Source organism: Pongo abelii, chromosome 16 (genome assembly GCF_028885655.2).
Source record: "Pongo abelii isolate AG06213 chromosome 16, NHGRI_mPonAbe1-v2.0_pri, whole genome shotgun sequence".
NCBI lineage: Eukaryota > Metazoa > Chordata > Mammalia > Primates > Hominidae > Pongo > Pongo abelii.
This window is the reverse complement of record NC_072001.2, coordinates 56,551,702-56,576,171: the sequence shown is the minus strand read 5'-3', so window position 1 is coordinate 56,576,171 and position 24,470 is coordinate 56,551,702. Positions and strand designations below refer to the sequence as shown.

General features: G+C 36.1%; 1 protein-coding gene across 5 annotated transcripts in view; it reads left to right on the top strand.

Moving 5' to 3' along the window:
* WDR72 (WD repeat domain 72) overlaps positions 1 to 24,470 on the top strand; it is a 236,037-nt gene that overhangs the window by 147,340 nt on the left and 64,227 nt on the right. For all 5 annotated transcript variants that reach the window (XM_054531292.1, NM_001131120.1, XM_054531290.1 and 2 more), the window contains 1 exon segment: positions 10,123 to 10,318. In XM_054531292.1, coding sequence (XP_054387267.1) covers positions 10,123 to 10,318 — 196 coding nt within the window.

Below are 24,470 nucleotides of genomic sequence, written 5' to 3'. Positions count from 1 at the left end.
CTGGTACTTTTGTCAAAAATGAGTTCACTGTAGGTGTATGGATTTGTTTCTAGGTTCTCTGTTCTCTTCCATTGGTCCATATGTCTACTTTTGAGCCAGTACCGTGCTGTTTTGGTTACTATAGTTTTGTAGTTTAATAAATCTTTTTTTTTTTTTTTTAATTCTGAGAGTACCTCATCTGTGAGTTGACTTAGAGGACTGGTTTCTTCAATGTCCAATTTAAATCCTTCTTTCTCCTTTAAGGCTACTTTTGGTCTCAAAATTTTAGGAGTACCTTTGTGAATTGTACAATAAATAGTTGTGCATTGATTCGATGAATGTTTACTAGAAGTTTATTCTTTTTTATGAACTTGATACATTACATATCATATTTGCAAGATTAAAGTAGCAATAACTCTAACCACAAATGATTATTCTTGGTTATAGGGAAACAAAAAAAATTAACTCGTAACATACTATACGGGCTGATGCTATAATACTAAATATACACAGTTGGAATGGCTATAAAAACTTGTTATCATGGCCTGCAAGTATGCATGTGATTTTTTCCCCAGCCTGACCACATCTGTCACCATTTGCCACCTCCTATCTTACCTTGATTTAGCCCCAACTGGCTTTCTTTTTATTTCCAGAAGACGTAAAGCTCATTTGAACTCAGGATCTTACTCTTCTCTTGGGCTAGAATTCTCATTTCTTCATTAATCATTTAGGTCTTTGCTTAAAAAATCTATCTCCTTAAAGAAGTCTTCTCTTATAACTCCAACTAATATTGCTGCCACATTCTACCCAACCCCACTCATCTAGTCATCATCACATTACCTAGTTTTTTTGCTGTGATTACTTTTAATGGAAATTATATTATTTGCTGTTTTGCTTGCTTATTTTGTCTTCCCAGTATTATATAAGCTTGCTGAGAGCACTGACCTTGTTTGTCTCATTTGCCCCTCTCTTACCAATGCCCAGAAAAGCAGAAGTGACAGTAGGCAGTCAATACATATTTAATGAGTGAATGAGTAGCTATGCAGGCAACCTCTGTAATAATTGGAATAAACACAAGTACAGGCAACTTTATCAGCACATTAGCAGTCACCCCAAAAAGGTTTATCTATTAAAAGTGAGATTTTTTCCCCAGTAGCCAAAAAATTCCTAAATGGGGAAAAAAATATTAAAAAGAAGGATTCAACAGAACATTTCTCTTAAATTGCTCTCACTTGAAGATCTTTGATAGTTGTTCATTTGACCTTCAAATAAACTTTAATGTGATTTGGACATGTTTGGACTAACAGACCTTTAAGGTTCTATGATTCTGTGACGGTATGTGAAATGCTGGCTGTGGACAAAGACTCCCAGATAATTTACCCACTCTACAGGAAGTCCAGCCTTCAAGGTTCTCTTCTCATCTCTGCTACTGGCCTGATGCATGACTCTGGAAGATAGGTTAAACTTCTTGATTATTTGTCTTCCTCATTTGTAAAATGGAAATGAGTATTGCTGGCCCTTCAGGAAGAATAGAGACTCTTGCAAGTATCCATTTTACTGCTTCAATAACTGATCCTCAAATTATTATTATCTTTTTTTTTTTCTGTCACTCAGGCTGGAGTGCAGTGGCATGATCTCGGCTCACTGCAGCCTCTGTCTCCCAGGTTCAAGTGACTCTCCTGCCTCATCCTCCCAAGTAGCTGGGATTACAGGCATGAAGCACCATGCCCTGCTAATTTTTGTATTTTTAGTAGAGACAGAGTCTCACCACGTAGGTCAGGCTGGTCTCAAACTCCTGACCTCAAATGATCCCCCTGCCTTGGCCTCCCAAAGTGCTGGGATTACAGGTGTGAACCACCACACCCGGCTATCCTCAAATTATTTATAAAGCCATTCATTTAAGCAGTTAGTTGAATTATGTTAGCTTGATTTTACTTTTTTAAAACTTTTATTTTAAGTTGAGGGGTGTAAGTGCAGGTTTGTTTCATAGAAAAACTTGTGTATGGGGGTTTGCAGTACAGATTATTTCATCACTCAGGCATTAAGCCTAGTACTTATTAGTAGTTTTTCCTGATCCTCTCTCTCCTCCCACCTTCTGCTCTTCAGTAGGTTGCAGTGTAGGTTGTTCCCCTCTATGTGTTCAAGTGTTCCCATCATTTAGCTCCCACTTATAAGTGAGAACATGCAGTATTTGGTTTTCTGTTCCTGTGTCAGTTTACTGGAGGATAATGGCCTCCGACTCCACCCATGTCAGTGCAAAGCATGTGATCTTGTTCTCTTTTATGGCTCCATAGTATTCCATGGTGTATATGAGCCACATTTTCTTTATCCAGTCTACTATTGATTGACATTTAGGTTTATTCCATGTCTTTGTTATTGTGAATAGATCTGCAATGAACATACATGTGCAGGTGTCTTTATAATAGAATGATTTATATTCCTTTGGGTATATATCCACTAATGGGATTGTTGGGTTGAGTGGTATTTCTGTCTTTAGGTCTTTGAGGAATCACCACACTGTCTTCCACAATGGCTGAACTAATTTACATTCCCACCAACAATGTATAAGCGTTCCTTTCCTCCACAGTTTCTCCAGCATCTGTTATTTTTTGATTTTCTAATCTATAATTTTTTGACTTCAACATTCTGACTGGTGTGAGGTATTATCTCATTGTGGTTTTGATTTGCATTTCTCTAATGATTAGTGATGTTAAGCTTTTTTTCATATGATTTTTGGCCACATATATGTCTTCCTTTGAAAAGTGTCTGTTCATTTCCTTTGCCCATGTTTTAATAGTTTTTTTTCTTGTAAATTTGTTTAAGTTCTTTGTAGACTCTGGATGTTAGACTTTTGTAAGATGCATAGTTTGCAAAAATGTTCTCCCATTCTGTAGGTTGCCTGCTTACTCTATTGATAGTTTCTTTCGCTGTGCAGAAGCTCTTTAGTTTAATTAGATCCCATTTGCCAATGTTTGCTTTTGTTGCAGTTGCTTTTGGCATCTTTGCCATTAAACCTTTGCCTATGCCTATATCCTGAATGGTATTGCTTAGGTTGTCTTCCAGGGTTTTTATAATTTTGTTTTTTACATTCAAGTCTTTAATCCATCTTGAGTTAATTTTTGTATATGGTGTAAGGAAGGGGTCCAGTTTTAATCTTCTGCATGTGGCTAAGCAGTTATCCCAGCACCATTTATTAAGTAAGGAATCCTTTCTCTATTGCTTGTTTTTTTCAGGTTCACCAAAGATCAGATAGTTGTAGGTGTGTGATCTTATTTCTGGGTTCTCTATTCTGTTTCATTGGTCTATGTGTCTGTTCTTGTACCAGTACCTTGCTGTTTTGTTTACTGCAGCCCTGTAGTATAGTTTGAAATCAGGTAACGTGATGCCTTCAACTTTGTTCTTTTTGCTTAGGATTGCCCTGGCCATTTGGGCTTTTTTTTGGTTCCATATGAATTTTAAGATAGTTTTTTCTAGTTATGTGAAAAATGACATCGATAGCTTGATATGAATAGCAATGAAACTGTGAATTGCTAAGCAGTATGGCCATTTTAACGATATTGATTCTTCCTATTCATGAGCATGGAATGTTTTTCCATTTGTTTGTGTCATCTCTGATTTATTTGAGCCATGGTTTGTTGTTCTCCTTGTAGAGATCCTTCACCTTTCTAGTTGGCTGTATTCCTAGGTATTTCATTCTTTTTGTTGCAATTGTGAATGGGAGTTCATTCGTGATTTGGCTCTCAGCTTGACTGTTGTTTATAGGAATGCTAATGATTTTTGCACATTGATTTTGTATCCTGAGACTTCGCTGAAGTTGCTTAACAGCTTAAGAAGTTTTTGGGCTGAGATGATGGGCTTTTCTAGATAGAGGATCATGACATCTTCGAAAAGGATAGTTTGACTTCCTCTTTTCCTACTTGAATGACCTTTATTGATTTCCCTTGTGGAATTGCCCTGGCCAGAAATTCCAATACTATGTTGAATAGGAGTAGTAAGAGAGGGCATCCTTGTCTTGTGCTGATTTTCAAGGGAGAATGGTTCTAGCTTTTGCCTATTTAGTATGATGTTGGCTGTGGTTTTGTCATATATGTCTCTTATTATTTTGAGGTATGTTCCTTCAGTATCTTCTTTATTGAGAGTTTTCAACATGAAGGAATGTTGAATTTTATTGAAAGCCTTTTCTGCTTCTGTTGAGATAATCATGTGGTTTTTGTCTTTAGTTCTGTTTATGTGATTAATCATATTTATTGATCTGCATATGTTGAACCAAACTTGCATCCCAGGGATCAAGCATACTCGATCATGGTGGGTAAGCTTTCTGATATGCTGCTGGATTCGGTTTGCCAGTATTTTATTGAGGATATTTTCATTGATATTCATCAGGAATACTGATAGGAAATTTTCTTTTTTTGTCATATTTCTGCCAGGTTTTCGTATCAGGATGATGCTGGCCTCATAGAATGAGTTAGGGAGGAGTCCTTTCCTTTTCTATTTTTTGAAATAGTTTCAGTAGGAATGATAACAGCTCTTCTTTGTATATCTCATATAATTCATCTGTGAATCTGTCTGGTCCTGGGCTTTTTTCAGCTGGTAAGCTGTTTATTTAACTGCCTCAGTTTCAGAACTCGTTATTAGTCTGTTCAGGGATTCAGTTTCTTCCTGGTTCAGTCTTCAAGGGTGCATGTGTCCAGGAATTTATCCATTTCTTCCAGATTTTCTAGGTCATGTGTATATATTACCAGTTTATAATATTCTCCTAGGATTGCTTTTCTTGGGTCAGTGGTAATATCCCCCTTATCATCTCTGATTGTGTTATTTGAATCTTCTCTCTTTTCTTCTTTATTAGTCTAGCGAGTGATCTATTTTATTATTTTTTTCTAAAAACCAGCTCTTGGGTTTGTTGATCTCTTGAATAGATTTTTTTGTGAGTTATCTCCTTTAGTTCAGCTCTGATTTTGGTTATTTCTGGTCTTCTGCTAGCTTTGGGATTTTTTTGCTCTTGATTCTCTAGTTCTTTTAGTTGTGATGTTAGGTTGTTAACAAGAGATCTCTCTAGTTTTTTGATCTGGATGTTTAGTGCCATAAATTAATCTCTTAACCCTGCCTTAGCTTTGTCCCAGAGATTCTGGTATATTGTATCTTTGTTCTTGGTAGTTTCAAAGATCTTTTTCATTTCTGCCTTAATGTCATTTACCCAAAAGTCATTCAGGAATAGGTTATTCAATTTCCATGTAATTGTATGGTTTTGAGTGAATTTCTTAGTCTTGAATGCTAATTTGATTGTGCTGTGGTCCTGATGACTGTTTGTTATGATTTAAGTTATTTTGCATTTGCTAAAGAGTGTTTTACTTCCAATTATGATCAATTTTAGAATAGGTGTCCTGTGGTGATGAGAGAAATGTATATTCTGTTGTTTTGGGGTGGAGAGTTCTATAGACATCAGGTCCATTTGATCCAGTGCTGAGTTCAGGTCCTGAATATCTTTGTTAATGTTCTATCTCAGTTATTTGTATAATATTGTCAGTGGGGTGTTAAAGTCTCCCATGATTATTGTGTGGGGATCTAAGTCTCTTTGTAGGTCTCTAAGAACTGCTTTATGAATCTGTGTGCTCCTGTGTTGGTTGTATTTATATTTAGGATAGTTAGCTCTTCCTGTTGAATTGAACCCTTTACCATTATGTAATAATGCCTTTCTTTGTCTTTTTTGATCTTTGTTGGTTTAAAGTCTGTTTTGTCAGAAACTAGGATTGCAACCCCTGCTTTTTCCTTTTTTCCACTTGCTTGGTAGATTTTCCTCCAACCCTTTATTTTGAGGGTTGACATGTTATCTTGAAGACGACATACCGATAGTTTTGGTTCTTTATCTAGCTTACCACTCTGTGTCATTTAATTGCGGCATTTAGTCCATTTACATTTAAGGTTAGTATTGATATGTGTGGATTTCATCCTGTCATCATGATGTTAGCTGGTTATTTTGCAGATGTGTTTATGTGGTTGCCTTACAGTGTCACTGGTCTGTGTACATCAGTGTGTTTTTGTAATGGCTGCTAACAGTCCCGCCTTTCTATATTTAGTGCTTCCTTCAGGAGCTCTTGTAAGACAGGTCCGGTGGTAACGAATTTCCTTAGCGTTTGCTTGTCTGAGAAGGATCTTTTTTCTCCTTTACTTATGAAGCTTAGTTAGGCTAGATATGAAATTCTGGGTTGCAATTCCTTTTATTTAAGAATTTTGAATATTGTCCCCCAATCTCTTCTGGCATGTAGGGTTTCCACTAAGAGGCCCACTGTTAGTCTAATGGGCTTCCCTTTGTAGGTGACCTGGCCTTTCTCTCTAGCTGTCCTTAACAATTTTTCTTTCATTTTAACCCTGGTTAAATGGAATACTTTTGTAAAACAGAGCAAAATTAGCTCTAGAAATTGGATGTTTACCTTTAAGGTTGGGGGAAGAATGAATTAATTTTGCTGATGAATAAGTTTGTCTAGAGATTGTCTCTTTTGCTTCTCACACATTAAACGCTCAACATAAAAATAAATGCTGGAAAAGAAACAGAGAAGTTTGGGGATTGCTAATTTGCATGTTTCCAGTACTGCACTAAATTTCTTTGGATTTTATAATCTAACACCACTGGGTACACATCATGAAATTTAGGCCTCCAGCTAGAAACGTTGCTTTTCCAGGAGACACCCTAAAGACATGAAAGGCCAGCATGAGCAGAGTGTTGGGAAAAATGTTTTATAACAAAAAAACTAGACGCTGGAACAACAGCCAGGACACAGGGGTTCTTATGCATCTGCATGATGCTCTATGCTATTTTACAGTATTTTGCTCTTCCAAGGTGTTTATGGAATACCACTGAAATTTTTAGCTTGCCTAGGACTCAGTAATACCTTTAGTTAATAAGCATATGTCCCAGATTTGTAGCTGACTCTTTCCAGTCAATGAGTTTGAAAATTTTATTTTTAATCTGTGCACATTGCCTCATAAAAGAATATGTGGATTCTTTGATATCTACCTTTTGGAAGAAATTTCTTTATATACATTGGGAAGACAGCTTTATAGCCATAATGCTCAATACTAGCTCATTATTAAAATTACAAAGTTATATAAAATGCCATATAAACATTTTATATTTTGTTGGAGAAAATTCTATTTCTATTGACTACCTGTAAAATCTATCTACTACATTTATAAAGAGAGATTCAAGTATTGATAGTTATAAACTGTCAATAAATTATACTTTCCACAGTTTATTTTTGAAAGTCTGCGGAATCTATTTCAATTCCACTAGTATTTATGTAGTGCCCATTCTATTCCAGATACTATAATAACATTATTATATGTTTAGAAGATAGAGCCTTTCTCTCATCTTACACTGAATTTAAATATATATTTTGAGTTTCTTTCCAATTGGATGCCATTCAGTATTCACTTTTAACTGTTGTGGCTCTGAGTACCCTACTCATCATGGTTAATCTATTTTATTCTATAGTTATTTCTGTTCCCCTTGTTTTTGATGATATTCGTATCATTATTCTTATAGTATGCATTTGTGGTGACAACTATGTAAAAAAAATCAACAGTTAAAGTGAAGTCATGACATGTAAATCAAATAATTAGAAATATTAAATTAAAATACATAAATTCCTGTATATTTTTAAGAAAGAATGATTATCCAAGTTGTATAGGATATTATATTCAGTGGAAGAGATGACATTTTAGATCACAATTGTGGGCATGCCTCTGGGGTGATAAGCATCCCAGGGTGAGAGGCCAGCCATAAGCCCAGTGAAGGCATATGGCCAAACTACCCATTCTGAGGGGTATAATATAGTCTGGACACATTGTGGGTCTTAGGATATCCTCCAATATCCTTAATTTATGAGTATAGAAAGAGCAATTTCCATGCACTATTCTGTTACTGAAAGCTCTTATCCTAATTTCTGTCAGTATCACGGACTGTTTTGTAAGTGAGAACATGAAGTTTGAGAGAAGTTTGTGTGTTGTCAAAGGTTGGATTTGTGGTAACTGTCATAGTGGAAGAGGAAATGCAAACCTTTTCACTTATAATCCCGAGTTCTTTCTACCACATCATCCACATCATGGAACCAGTGCTATCAAATAACATGTATGACAAAGTTAAAATGAAATAACTTCAGTGTTATAAAATTGTTCATCATGAATAAGTAATACAATATATCCCATCATGTGAGATACATAAATCAGCATGGTTTACCAATATTGTGATATATATATATATAGCAGTATATGTTATTAAGAAACATATATAATACTTAATATATATATATATCTCAGAAGTGGTATATATATATACCAAATTTGTCGTCCAGGCCGGAGTGCAGGGGTGCAATCTGGGCTCACTGCATCTTCTGCCTCCTGGGTTCAAGCAGTCGTCCTGTCTCAGCCTCCTGAGTAGCCAGGACTACAGGCGCACACCACCAAGCCAGGCTAATTTTTGCATTTTTTGTAGAGACGGGGTTTCACCATGTCAACCAGGCTGGTCTCATATGGTAGATATTAATAGGCACTATTCACCAGCATCATGATATGCAGAAGTATATCTTAGATTAATGGCACATAATTGATACTCTGATGTTAAATATCTCATTACATGATATTCATGAGTAAGCACCATTCACTTGCATTGCGATTAGGCAGTACCTCATGTTAGTATGCATGTTATGCAGTAGTGATATTCTACTATTCATTAGCCTTTTTTCACTCCTTAAACATTTGAGTGTGGGCTGGACAAGGGCAGGGAGATAATCAGCAATCAGGAAGCTGCTCCAGTATTCTCAGGAAGCTTCCTATATTTAAAAGTCAGAGGCCAGCTTCTCTGCCCCAGGATTTCAGCAAGTATCTGCCATCATAATAAGCTCGTTGGATGTCCCTGGGACCTGAAGGTCTCACATGCTACCATCACATACAAAAGAGACTGAATGTAATTTGTTTACATAAATACACGTTCAGTTTTTGGCCAAAGCATCTCTAGGTCACCACTCTTGGTGTTGTCCCATATCCCTAGCTCTAGACATGCTTATGGGTAGACTGGGAGTAATGGAGGGGGTCATTGGCAAATTGTGGAACATGAGTCAGCTTGACAGAGGACAGACTTCTGAGGGGAAAATATATATGCTATGGCACTGGGATGTGGCTATATGAAAGGCACTGGGATGTAGCTATATGAAAGCTTTAACTGTTGGCTGGAGAAGAGTGATGAGAAGGTGTCCCTAGTTTGTCTATATCAGCAGTGTTCATTCTTTCTCTCCCTAATTCAGCTCCTGGCCTTCCTTGGGCTGTACCTAACTGCTAGACCTTGCCTCATCTTTTACCAGGAAGAGGTCTAGGAAACTGTCACTAGCTTTGCACTGAGGGCAGAGGATATAGAATCTTGAGTGGACATGTACTTCGAAGGACATAGAATCAGGGATCAGAAGGTCTGTCCACCAAGTCGGTGTAACCTTGAGGTGTTATGACCCAGATTCTTCATTTTAAAAATGAATAATTTGGTTGGATGTTCTGTGGCAAGTGTCCCTTTCCCCCTCCTTCGAACCATAGGTCCTTGACTGGGCACACACAGCAATTGGAAGACGTGCCTTGCAATACCTTAATCTATGTAAAACCACATAGTATACACAAAATTTAGTGAGATTTATTATTGAAGTCATTTCTTTAATTTTCTGTGTAAAGCATAGTTTAAATGCAGTGTTTATTTAAATAATGCTTTGGAGCTAGACATAGTTTGAGGATCTAACCTTGTCTTTAGGAGCCATAGGATAAATTCAAATGAATTTTCTTTATCTTCTGGTGGAAATGAAAATAGGAAAAATAATTAAAAACTCCTCTTTTTCCCATAGTGTAATGTTTGGCATTCTAGACTTTAAAAAATGCCCCTCAATTATCCTTTTAGAATCTCTTGTATTGCAAAAAAACAGTGTGAAAGTCTGCGTGCCAGTTGTTGCTACCCACATTTCAGTTGTTGTGGATGCTAATTCTAGAAGAATGAAAAGTTATCGTTTATGGAAACCTGTTCAAATTTAAATTCCGGGCTTTGGATTTTTTTGCAACAAACCCAAACATTTGTAATAATACTAAAAATAATTCACTTAAAAAAATACCTTACAGGTAACTGAAGCAATACAAGCTGTTCTCTGGGCGGAAGTTCAACAACACATGAAGAGTTTGGGAAAGATACCAGTCAATAGTCAACCCGTGTCCATGGCAGAGAATGGTAACTGTGAGATGAAGCAGATGCTGCCAAAGCTGGAATGGACAGAAGAACTGGAGTTACAGTGTATTAGAAACACTTTGCCTCTGCAAAGTAAGTACAAAATTTATTGGTATACTCTTTCAACAGAACTTTTCTACTATAGATAGTCTCCAACTTATGGTGGTGCAACTTAACGATTTTTGATTATATTATGATGCACAAGTGATAGACATTCACTAGTCTCCTTGACTTATGATGGGGTTATATCTGGCTAAACCCACTGTAAGTTGCAAAGGTCATAGGGTAGGTTTATCCAGAAGTAACACCACCATAACTTGAGGAGCATTGCTGCTTAGAGAGTGTTGAAAATGTAAGTTCACAGTATATCATTTCTGCAAGAGCTGAGCCAAGTGCCCTGTTTCTGACCTATTCTGCTATCAATTTCCTCTTATAATTGTCAAATGTTTGGACGACTTCTAGATCCTATTATAATCATAAATATTTGCTAGAAGAACAGCTTGTATTATTTATAACAACGTTTTGAAGTTAAGCAATTAAAAGTGAAAGCAGAATTAACAGCAATAGCTTAATGGGATATATATTACATGAATATCCTAATTGTAATGGGTAAATTTGTTTTTACTTTGTACCTTGATAAAAGTCATGTGCCAGTTTTCCTTTTCTGGGTAACAGAAGTATCACATAAAAATTGAACTATTTGTATAGTTGGATCATTTGATTTTGTAACAAACTTCATCACTGTCACTTCCTAATGATAATGTTTATGGTTTGGGGCCAATAAGTTAGTCTAAATTTATGTTGTAGAATGTTCTCTGATTTTTATCATACTGTTAGCTGTTACTTTAAAAAAAATTTTAAAACTGTAAAAAAAGTACAACTTTAATTTTCAACTTTATTAGTAAGGTTTTGATGAATACGTTAATTTATCATGTGATTAAATGTGTGTTTTTGTCAGGAAAACATGTTATAAATTTACATATTACAGGTGGTTAAATTGTCAAGTACTTCTTTGATCTCTCACAAAGGGTTTTCTTTTAATTTATTCAGGACTAGGAATAATGTTACTATATATAAAATGTTAAATCTTAAAACAGGCGTCATTCTTGGAAATACTTTATGATTTCTTCTCATTGTTTTTATGAGATTACTGATTGGAGAATGTTATGTAGAGAGAAATGAAAAGGCATATTTAGCAAAGGCCAGAGATCAAAACAGGTAGAATATGTTTTAATGTCAGGACAGTTGCTGATTATGGTAAATTCAATTAATAATTTGATAAAGCTAGATGGTTATTTCAAGTCATTTGCATATTTGTTTTCCAAAAATTAGCTTTAATGATCTGCTAAGTTCACCTCTGTGAAAAAGCTCCTGTTTCATCATATCACGTAATTATAGTTGTATTACATATTTTAAGCAAGAAGTGGAAAAATTGCTTTTTAATTAATTTTGAGTGACTACATTTGCATTTTTGACACATATGGAGGGCCGCCCATAGTGTCATTGATAGGTTTCTTCCAATTTTCCCAAGACAGCTAGTGTTATTTGTTCATCGTGTGTTAACTCTCAGTAGATGTCATTTCTGAATTTTCTCCCTAATCTTGAGAGCCTACCTTATTCATTGGCCCAGAGCCCCATTTTCTGGGTAAGAAATTGTTGGTCAGCTACCAAAGTGAAACTTTAGATGAATTTTTCTGTCACTTGGCTTACTCATATTTGAGGTTTCACCAGATTGTGCCCAATTCTGTCCCCAGTACATTCTTAGACATAAGGATACTAGCCAAGTGCCTACAGTCCCAGCTACTTGGGAGGCTGAGTTGGGAGGATGGTTTGAGCCTAGGAGTTAGAGTCCAGCCTGGGCAACATGGCCAGACTGCATCTTTAAAGAAAGAACTGTTGATAGTAAAGAATTTAGTCTTACTATGACTAAAGACATTTGGATTAAAGTGTGGCATTAACTCTCTTTTGATTAATTATTGAATAGTCCTTTTTTTGCCTATGGTAAAAGAAAATTTGTGGTTAATCTGTGATAAGAATTAGAACACCAGAATATTATACCTACTTTATATGTTGATGGATGAAATTTAGAATATTTTATTTAAAAGAAGAAGAACATATTCACAAAATGCTGGGCATATATTATTTTCAGAAATATTACCTGCAGGAAAATATTAACTACAATTGCAATTAAATGGGAGACACATAAAATACATCAAAGAGAGGACTATCCAAGTAGTATTATATTTCATATTAATATTGCCCTTTTCTTTTTGAGAAAATGCTTATTTTAAAAAAACTATTCACAAGAACTTAGTAAAATTACAGGAAATGTTTTTAGACTTTCATTACAGTGGCACGTAGTGCCTTACTTGATAGGAATTTTTTTTTTTTTTTGAGACAGCCTCTGTCGCCCAGTCTGGAGTGCAGTGGCATGATAATAGCTCACTGCAACTTCCACCTCCTGGGCTAAAATGATCCTCCTGCATCAGCTTCTTGAGTAGCTGGGACTACAGGCAAGCACCACCATTATAAGCTAGTTTTTTTTTTTTTAATTTTTATTTTTAGTACAGATGGGATGTCAACATGTTGCCCACGCTGGTTGATAGAATTTTTAGAAAACATAACCAGAAAACTGTTATCTTTATTTCTAATATCCTAAGACAAAATGTAATGTGATTATATAGGTGCTATTCACTGGGTGTAGTAATTCCTCAAATTTCATAGGCAGACTTACTTAGCCTAATCATTGCAACATATGTCATTTTGCAAAATATTCTTATGGCAAATTGTATATGTTGTTTAATTTCATCAACTCTTTGCTTATTTGTCCTCTGTGAGCTCTTGTCCCTCCCCTTGTTTCTTAATTTATTTTTTTCTTTCTTGGTTTCTTGGTGGTACATATTATTAATAAATCATTTGGAAAGTAAAAGATAGTGGTTTTGCTACACACAGATACTCAAACTTCTTTTATGCTAAATGGAGTATATTTGATTTATTAGGATTATAGCAATATGGCAACAATGTCACAAGGAAAAATAATAATTATTGAGTTTTTAATATATTCCAATGCTTTGCTAAGTATCTTATGAAATTTAGCTCACCATTTCCTTTAATTCTGACACAGTCCATATGAACCCTAAGACCCTTCTTCTGACATTTAGTTCTTTGTGTAAAGGACTTTACCATTTTTTAAATGTTCATGTTCATTGAAGTGAAATTTCAAAGCACAGCTGAAAAGAACTATACTCTAAGAAAGAGATTCCCATCATGCTAGCTAGGTTTGTCCTGAGAAATTACTTATTTTTTTATTTTACATACTAATTTTATATTTTTTATCATACACATTAAAATAGTGTTGAAATACATTTTTAAAAATAAGTTTATCACCACACCAGCTATCTTTCTTTTCTTTTTCTTTTTGACACAGTGCCTCACTCTGTCACCCAGGCTAGAGTGCAATGGTGTGATCTTGGCTCACTGCAGCCTCAGTCTTCCTGGCTCAGGTGATCTTCCCACCTCTGCCTCCTAAGTAGCTGGGACTACAGATGTGTACCACCACACCTGGCTAATTTTTGTATTTTTTGTAGAGATGGTGTTTCACCATGTTACCCAGGCTGGTCTCAAATTCCTGAGCTCCAGCAATCTGCCCATCTTGCCAAACCAGCTATCTTAAATGCCACCAGTGGTATACATCTTACTCTTTGAGACATACTTCCTATACTACCCCGTTTTCAAAATGAATAAACTAAGACTTTAGAGAGGTTATGTGTCTTGCCTACAGACACAAAATTACTAAAAACAGGGAAGCAAACCCAGATATTCTCTTAAATACTGTGCTGCTATCCAGTAAGCTAAGTTTTCCATACTTGCAACATGGAAGAAATTTGCCCTAAATCAGTTTGATCTAAAACTGGAATAATTTGCTAAGTGATTTTCTTAGATTTTTATTCTTTCTCATAAATCATGCTTCTCTTACTAAAGGAAATGCAGAGTATTTAATTATTGCCATCTCAAGCCTCATAATAAAGAAAATCACCAGGTGTCTGAAACTATTTGTAGGGAAGTGTCTAGAAAGCAATGGAAATCCAATAAAATGAGAGTTAAAGCATAACGTATATTTAAACCTGTAATTTTGTCTTATTTTTCAGTGTTTTCTCCTGTTACACTTCACAGCATGTATTTTATTTGAGGTCTTAATATTTGTGTATTTGTGTTTTATGGGAAAGTGGTGGATTTTATCTAAGTTTACGTTTTTATAATGATTACATTGCTATCTTCCTCGAATCTCTTTCATAAGAACTTGTACAATTAACACTTACATATGAGGCTTAGATTCATTGCTTTAAAAACAGCAATAGTTTCTATTATTAAATTGCTTTTGAAAGTTATTTCCCTTTACTTTCTTTGGAATGTTATTTGGATCAGTTTAAACAAGTGCTCTAAATTGTTCCATTAAATAAATTGGTTGAACTAGAAATGGAGGCTTTGTAGATAAAACTGTCATCTTGGAATTATTGGCTGAATTTAAATTTCATGCTAAACCATGTGGTTGTGACAATGATGCATCAAATATGGGTATTGCAAATAATCTTTATTGCATGCATCATCTTCAAAGACTTATCTAGAAAATTAAATAATAAAAATGTGGTGTTTGTTTAAATAAAACCATGCATCTATTGTAAATCAAGAAAATAAAAATCCATTCAACAGAAACATTTTGGTGATCCTGCCCTGCAGAAGTACGGGCCCAGGGCAGGCTTTCTTGGCCTGCTGAGTTTTCCAGAAGGATATCTACTTGTGGAAAGGCTTTGTGACTACCCTACAGGGAAACTCTTCCCTGACTGCCATTATTTGTAGTAAGTGCATCTTTTATTCATTTACTCTAAGATCTCCAGGACTAAGTGAGTTCTTCTTTATGGCCACAGAAGTCACTTAGGAAAGGCCTGTGTGGTACGTGTGATCAAGGAGCAGAGAAGTAATGGAGGACACATCATAGAAGGCCTCGTATGTGGTAGTGAGGTCTGGGGCTTTCTCTCTAGTGTGGTATGGGAAATCCTTTAAGCACACTAGTGGCACAAATTTTAATGGGATCACATTAACTTTGGTTTAGGGGCAAAGCACAGTGATACATGACTGACTGTGGTGTCATGACTTGGCCCATATGTTGGGTGGTACATTGTTACATACGGTATTCCAGGTGTGCTGAAGATATAGTGGAAGATCGACTCCACAAAAGGCATCCTTCGTGTGTTCAGTTTCAGCTGTACCTGTTTAGGTGACCCATAGATTTTATTTTATAGTTTTTAACGAAACTAATCACCAGAAAATAGACAAGACACTTAACAGTTCTCTCTCAAGAAACCATGGTTTAAAGACAATAAGAATAATGCAAGCTTGAGAAAACAAGATGTAAATGGCATTGCCAAACTTAACTTATGCTACATCAGAAGGTATATATCTGTGTGTGTGTGTGTTTGTGTGTTGTGTGTGTTTTATGTATATATGTGTGCGTGTGTTAATTTCCTCATTTTGGAATTTCTATTTTTGTGTGTATTTTATAAGGGACACAATGTTGATATGCTAATAGCGTGTACAAGCATTTATAAACAAACATACATATATTGTTGATGCATATTTCAGAGCTCCTCTTTGTTACTTTCTACAAGAAAATGTCTCACTTAAAACTTTTGGGTGGATTGAGCTAGGAAGCTACAATTAGGCAGATATGATTGACTTTTGGTTATGGAGTGTTGGCGATTTGATGTACTATTTTGTACAGTGCCTATCTCCAAAACTTTAAATACATCTTTATGCATCACTTCTTTATGCCACTTCCTCTCTGCTTCTATGCACTGACTGAAGAGCTAAGGATATCGCCAAGAACAAACTAACAAACTGAAATTCTTTAGCTGAGGATACAAACTAGAATCATTAACCATAAAAGTGTGTCAGATGCCAGAGCAGGGACTAGGGAAGCACATCAAAGAGGTACCTAACATAGTCTTTGGGGCTCAAGAAGGCTTCTTCCAAGAAAAGTTGCCTAAACTGGGAGATGAAGGATGAACAGGATTTAGCCAAGCAAAAAGTTGGAGTGGGGAAAGGTAACTGTTTACTAAGACCACTGAAGCCACTTATGACCTTTTCTTCCTCTCAAGATCATCTGACTAAGAAATGTATGAATGAGAAACCCGGACATTAGTGAGAAACCCATGTATCTTTAATTTCTTCTCTTTAGAACACTGGTGTTCTCTTTTAATCTCATCTTGTAAATCCTTCTTTTCCTAACCCTTAGCCTTCTGGAATAACAACAATAATGATTAACATATTTACAGTTAACACTAATATGACCTAGTATTTATTTAATCCACACAGCAATGCTATAGGAACAGATAATATTGTTATATCCACTTTATTGATGAGAAAACAGATGCAGAAAAGTTAAGTAATTTGTCCAATGTCTTATTTCCAACAAGTGGCAGAGCCAGGAATCAAACCCAGGCAGGCTGGCTTTGAAATCTGAGATCTTCATCACTGTATTACATTGCTTCCCAATTACCTACAATTCTCCTTTTGGATTTCTTAATTCAGCAAATATTTACCAAGTGCCTTCCGTATGACAGTTACAGAAAAATGTATTACCCGGTTGAGGATTACAAGACAGCAAAACCTTTTGTCATAACAACAGAAAAAAAAGATTCTCTAGAAGAAATCAATTAACAGATATTGAATATGCAATCTCTACAAAGCTGGGGTATAGCATTGTTAAGTTATTCCAATAATGCTAAATGACGAGTTAATGGGTGCAGCACACCAGCATGGCACATGTATACATATGTAACTAACCTGCACATTGTGTGCATGTACCCTAAAACTTAAAGTATAATAATTAAAAAAAAAGTAAATAAATAAATAAATTTAAAAGAATTTTGCCGATATCTACAGAAAAAAAAAGATGTAATTAATATTGAAGACTTTTATTTGGAATATGAATTAACAGAAATATAAGTTTTATTGATTAAAAATTTAAAAGTTTCCTTTTGGGAACTGAAAAAGCCATCTGGTAAATGCTAAAAATGTACAAGATTTGGCATACACATATGAGTTGAAAGGAATAAGGGTTGGAGGTACAGGGGAAAAAGTGGAAGAAATTTAAAACTTCGTTTTTATAGATTAATTTTAATTATCTAATAGACAATCTTATTTAAATATCAAGGTATTCATGTGTTAAAGACAGATTTGTATATGATAAGCAAATAAATAATTTAGCACCTAGAATACATTACCTACTTTTCAAAAAGCATTGTAGTCATTTGGGTTTAATATATATCCCATCTTATTTTTAGCTCCTTATAAAATTGAGAGAGAAATTTCATCATTTCCTTTTTGCCCGTATACATTCTTCTAAACTTCTTTACTGTTTCTGCCCTCTCAGTATCATCTTAAAGATTGCATCACCTTAGAAAGACTGATAAGAGTTCACTGCTCTTTTCTAAAAGTAGTTTCATCTTTCATGGAGATTGAGATTGATGATTTTCATCTTGGCATATGAAAAACTGGAATATTTCATCATCTTTTTTCCTCATGAGCAGTCAGAATGCCAACCTGGCTCTGCCCAGAGATGGTCGGATCGAGGAATTGAGTTAAATATTTCTTTGGTAACAGTCGTGCAGACACCACTTTATTGATGATTGTCTGCGTACCCATTTAAATTATTGACAAAAAGTGATCTAGATTCTGTCACTGAAGTCAATGTGTTTTGCACTATTGTTCTGCGAAGCTGAGACTGGCCTCCCGACACTGACCCTTCAAGGACAGGGATCAGGTCTATTTATCTTTTTTCCTCCCATCACCTAAAATGGTCTCTTACCTAGAAGCTGATAATAAGTGTTTATTGAGTGGATGGATGGATGGATGGAAAGTGAGATAGTTTGTACTGAAGATTCAGCCAATTCCTAATTAGTAAGAGAAGGAGTAGTGGAGGGAAACCAGCCGATTGCTGTTCTTTAGCATCCAAACAAAGTCTTGAATACACACTAAAATTCATGTTATCTGAGAGTCACCATCCTAGGACCATGAGATGTACACACAGCAAGCTCGCAGAAAATTAAAAATAGACATATGAATGAATCTAGTTTGTAACCCTCCAGAAGACTCTGTTAGTGATAGTTATTTCACTCTTGACTGCTCACTTTGTCATGATCTGATTCCAGTTTGATATTTTTAGAGGCCTGAGCCTTGCCTGAAACTTGCCTCACTCCTTATTCAGTTACGGTTTATCCACAGAAGTTTCTAAGGAGCCACTGCGTCAAACATTGTTTCCTCAGTGTTTGGATTCACATATTGCGTTCTGACTCATCACCTCCGTATGGACTTCTGGCTCATTCCTTATCTCTTACAGTAGCCCCCATGCTGCTGACACAGAGCCCTCTTTGCAACCTGGCTGGCTTGGGTCAGCCTCCGCTAATGATTCATTCTACTTCTGAGCCTGGGAATTTGTGTGACATTAGTTCCTCCATCAAATGCAATTCTGTCAGCCAATATGGATATGTATTCATAGTTCTAAAGACAATTTTGGTAAATAGAGGGACTAAATTCCTTTAGAGAAAAACAACTGATTTAGAGAGCTTTGTATTCTCAGCAGATAGCACAGTGTCTAGTATGTGGCAATTGCTAGAGAAATGGTGGCTGAAGGAAAAATTATCCATTTGTCCCAGTGCCCTTGGAATATCCCATTCATATCAGAATGTCAATCATCTTGCTAGCTGGAGCCTTATGCTTCCATTTTAACTCTTCAATTTATCTGCCCAATTTTCAGCCTTGGAACAATTTGAATAACTCGAAACATTTCTTATTAAGCACTTACTATGTCTAAGGTTCAATGTTAGGTGCTGACATTTTCATTTATATTACTTTCTACACTCCTTTTATAACCTTCTAAAATACTGTATATTACCTGGCACTCTAATTGCTTATTTATTTGCCTTTCTTTCCCAAATCTGTGAACTCCTTGAGGGCAAAAGTTGGAACTTATTAATCTTATGCTCCTAGCAGCAAATGGACCACATGGTGCATGATGGGTGCTCATTAAATGTTTGTTGCCTGAGTGAGTGGATGTGTAATAAACGACAATGACAGACATCTATCAAGGAACTCCGGTCCAAGGCAGAATGAAAGAAACGCTAAATAATATGTTAATTGTCTGTACTAGAAAGAGAATGGAAATGGTGATTATAAGGATGATGGTTTTCTTCTAAAGTGTTAATACAGGGGCATTGCTTCAAATTTATCTACTTTGTTCAAGAGCAATATATCTGTCTAGAGAACCCCCAGGAAAAATTAATGCTGACAATATTTGAAGGCAAAAACCAAGACAGAGTACTTCATTTTCAACCCCCTGAGAATAAGCTACAAGAAATGAAGACAATTCAAAGGAGAGTTGTTAGTTCTTTATTTTACCTGCTACAGATGAGCATGGGCCCTTTGTGTATATTTGTGCAGAATATCTGTCCTCCAGCCAGGCAGCCCTGCCACTCTAGGGACAATGTAAAAACACTCTTTGGTAACTGAATATGCCTAAGAACATGGTCTATATAAACTTCCAGCCTCACATGTTTCTTCTCATTAGAATGAGGTCAGTCTTGAAATTTTAAAAAAAGTAATTGTAGTGGATCTCAATGCTCTCAATCCTAGCCAATATTTTGTAATGCTCCCTTGATAATCTTAAAATGAAATTCATAAGCATTATAACCTACCTACATACATCATTTATATAACATTTAAAGGAAAAAATAAATGGTAAGTAACTTAAAGTATTATGTGCAAAATCCTGGGCATGACTACACTGAAAGATATAGTAACATACTGTTATATAACATGCTGTGGTATACATGAGACCACTGCTATTGATGCAGATGTCTGTGTGTGTGGTGGTTCTGTCAGTGATGTGGGTATCTAAAATGGATTTTCTTGGCACTGGACAGTAGTAGCAAAATGTGGCCATTCCTTAATATACAGAGTAGTGGCCTTCTTAGAAAATTCAAAGTATGTTAAAAGCCTTGAAAGATTCCTCCATGGTTGTATGTAAAACAAAGTTATGTTCTGGACTTGGGAAATTACACACAAAGCTTTTCTTTTCATGAATGACCAGTGGAATATTTGGAAACCAAGCAGGACAATTATTCACTGTGAAAGGCATTCCTAAGCATTGCAGGCCATCTGGCATCTCTGGTGCCTGACCGCTAAATGCCAATAAAGTGTCTCTACAATCATTGAGAAACCCAGTCCCTCACTTGGGCAGTTTCCAAAGCCTCCCCCTAGGGGGCAGTACCAACCCTACCGAGAACTGCCTTAGAGAAAGGGATTCTAGACATTCTTAAGGACTTTGTTTCTGTCCCGCTCCCCTTTAAAAGTTCAGAAGGAGATGAAACCAAAAGAGAAAGTCACATTAACTCAAGAAGTTCCTTTTCTTTCTCTCCCATGTTTGCTTTTTCCCTTGTGTACCCTTTAGGTATTATAGCACTTCCCAGCCCATGTAGTAAATCATCGGCCATTCTGTCTCCACCATTAGAAAAAGGGCTTCTTATCCTATTCATTCACTTTCATCTTTATGTCCTCACAGCTTAGCTTTGGGCTTAGCAGAGAGTAAATATTGCTGGCTGATTAAATGAAGAGTATATGTTACTGAACTACTAAGCCTTGCCTAAAAAGGTCATCAAAGAAAACTCTAAAATTTACAACTGAAGTTAAATTACTTTACAGTACACAATAAACACAGTACATCTTAGAATTTTAAAATTAGATGGACTGTTACCCATCTGTAAATTGAAAGAGAAAACTGGAAGTGAGAATAATAGATGGAAGAGATACACAGATAGGTTCATATAATCTACGTATGATGTTGATTAGATTTATGATTGGGAACATAATTTCAAAACTTTGGCTTACAACATGCTAATTGTTGATACGTGTTATCCTTAAAGTCCAATAGTCCATTAGTATTTAAAGGACATTGAAATTAGTTTTTGAGAACTTCTTAATACCCTTTCACTTTCACATACATGAGGTATATCCCTTAGTATCTCTGGACCAGAATAGAGAATAACCAGTCTGGTCTGTTATCCAGCTGGTAAGTCCAGCCATCAAATCACTCTCCCTCTTTTGAATATATTTTATTAGGTGCTCTGTTTCCCAAGCTACGTACTTGAAATCTGAGAAGAATATGATGTGGTTTCTACCTTCCAAAAGGTTGTAAAAATAGTGAGGGCACAGTGTGGTATGAGAAATTAACATTCACATTGCTGTAAAGGCATAGAGAGCCACCAACTGCCTGGGAATGAATTTTAGAGGCTTCACATAAGAATAGACATTCACATGTGTGTTGGAGAATAATTGTGTGGCAGACATGAAGAGATGTACTGCTAAAATCCTTCTTCAAGAGAGGACTCCTTTCCCAGATGTGAGGAATATGGCTATCTGACAGCTTCCAATTGTTAGTGCCTTTAACATCTGACCTAGCATTGGAGCAGAGGTCACACTCTTCTTGGGACGATGGCGGAGCAAGATGGTGATACCAGGGCCTCACCATTTCTGGCCCATATTGACCTCCTTGCACAGGCATTTTTTGCTTTAGAGTTTCTGTTAGGCTGATAGAGCCTGAAGGGGTAAGAGAAACTTCTCTGTACCCTTTGGAGCTTTGATAAGTGAGTCTGCTGAAATAGACAGATGGTAGACAAATTAACAGGAGAAAAGGCATACCAATTTATTATACGCTTGGGGGCATCACAGGAGAGTGAGTACCCAATAGCCCAATTATATGGTTTAGCTCTGTGTCCCCACCCAAATCTCATCTCTAATTGTAATCCCCACGTGTTGAGGGAGAGATCTGTAATTCCCACGTGTCAAGAGAGGGAGGTGATTGGATCACAGGGGCAGTTTCCTCCATGCTGCTCTCATGATAGTGAGGGAGTCCTCGTGAGATCTGATGGTTCTGTAAGCATCTGGCATTTCCCCTGCTTGCACTTCTCTCTCCTGCTGCCTTGTGAAGAAGGTGCCTGCTTCCCCTTCACTTTCTGCCATGATTGTGAGTTTCCTGAGGCCTCCCCAGCCTTGCAGAACTGTGAGTCAATTAAACCTCTTTCCTTTATAAATTACCCAGTCTCGGGTATTTCTTTATAGAAGTGTGAAAATAGACTAATACACCCAATGATATTTAAAAACTTATATATCCTTATTCATAGGGGTGAGAGAAGTGGGGGATGTAGGCACTTTTAGAGGAAGAGTAAATGATTTTTAGGAGAGGTGAATGAGATATTAAAGTTCACAATTTACGCAATCCTGCTTTTGCCCTTTTTCTTTCACAGGTGTTACTTCCCAATAAACATTTGCATTTCTAATTTCATCTAACATCTGCTTCTGGTGAGACCCAACTGACACTAGTTGGAAAGGGCTTGATGCAAGAAGGGCATTTGAGGCAAAGGGAATAACATGGGGACAGATACCAAGGCAGGGCAGTATGGCATGGTCAGGAGATGGGATGATTTTGGTGTGGGCAGGACATGGGAATGGGGATACTCCAAGCTGAGTTCAGAAGGTGAGATACCTGGAATGAAAAGGTTCTGCTGTGGAGCTTTTTTCTGAAAGACAGAGACCATTAAAATTATTTTAAGAGATGCAAGACACTTTCAGTGCAAAGCAGAAACTGATAAAAGCAGGAGGTGCAAAGAAACCCTGTGTCCAAATTTTGTCAGAGTATCTTTCTATTTAGTGTTTTATTTGGAGAGCAGTATTTTTTCTTAATTTTTAAAATTGCCTTATAATTTTTTTTCTGCCTTCATAAATGTAGCTTATTTAGATGAACCATTAGTGCTCCATGTCCTACATGGAGTAAGAAATTTTGTTGACATTACATAGGGGAGGGAAAGTTTGCTTCCTTGCTTTTAGACCAAACAACACCAAATGCCCATTAGGATCATCAAATTTCAGATCTCATTAGTAACACCTTCTGAGTTGCTGTGGTTCTTCATGCCCATTTGAGGTTATTTCTCTTTCTTTATGTTTGGTCATTATCTCAATCGCCCATCCTCTTTGAATCAGTTTTTAAATCTTTTCCGATTTGTGTAAGTTAATATTTGGTCTGACTTTTCATCTCCTTTCATTCATCTGTAATCATTTACCATTTATTGACAAGTTTGGGTTTCATTGTCAGTTTTTCCCTTTCCTTTTTTGTGTAATTATGTAGACATTATTAACCTCCTTCTCTACAAACACCCTTAACTGAAACATTAAGTAAGACCAGATTATTAGATGTTTGTTCTTAGACATTTTCCAGGAATAGGATATATTATCTCTCTTTGTCATTTTAAAAAATTTGATTTAATCAATAGAATTATAACAAAGCAACTTAGAAGTGTGCTTTTCCATGTGTTTATATTAATATTCAATGAATAATTTCAAAGGTTAAACTTCATGATCCATCTCTTCAAGCCTTCTACTTAATTCTAGAGTCATTACATCACCTACTTCCCTTATGCCATTGACTTATGTTTCTTTCAAACTGCTGAAATTTGGCAGCATCATTTATTTTTTATATAACATACCCTGCACTGTGAAACAGTGTTTCAGAAGGTAATGACAAAGTACCTGTAACACAGGGCAGAATTGCCTGCTTACCTATGGGTATCAGTAACATATTTATTGCCCTATGTCTGGGATTCCTATAATGCTAGAAGAAAAAGAAATGAAATGTTTTAATGCACTTTTTTTCCCTGTGGTAAAAATATCAGGGGGTCTCCAGGTGGTGATAACATCAGACACAATAATGGTTTGTGTTTAATGCTGAGGAATGCAAAGGAGTTTTCAGAATTTCCTCAGGGACTTCATATTTCAAGCTTTCCAAATGAACTAAAGTTTATTCAAAATGTGCTGTGAAGAAACAGCAATTTCAGGACCCTGGAATATCTATTTTAACATTATTTTTAGATACTAACACAAATTAGATGGGTTATTTTCAAATGATTAGCATGCCTTTTCTACGTATACAACATGTTACTTTTCAAAAAATTTTAGCATATCTTTTTTGTTTCTTTTTTCATATATAAAATGAAGTAATTCTTGGCCCACTTTATTGAGAGGAACACTAAGGCACAGTACACTTGCTTAGCTTTACTATGATGATATAACTTGTTGGAGAATAGCACTAGACTGGATTACATGCCCCATCCTATTTGCCAATCCCAGGTTCTTTTCT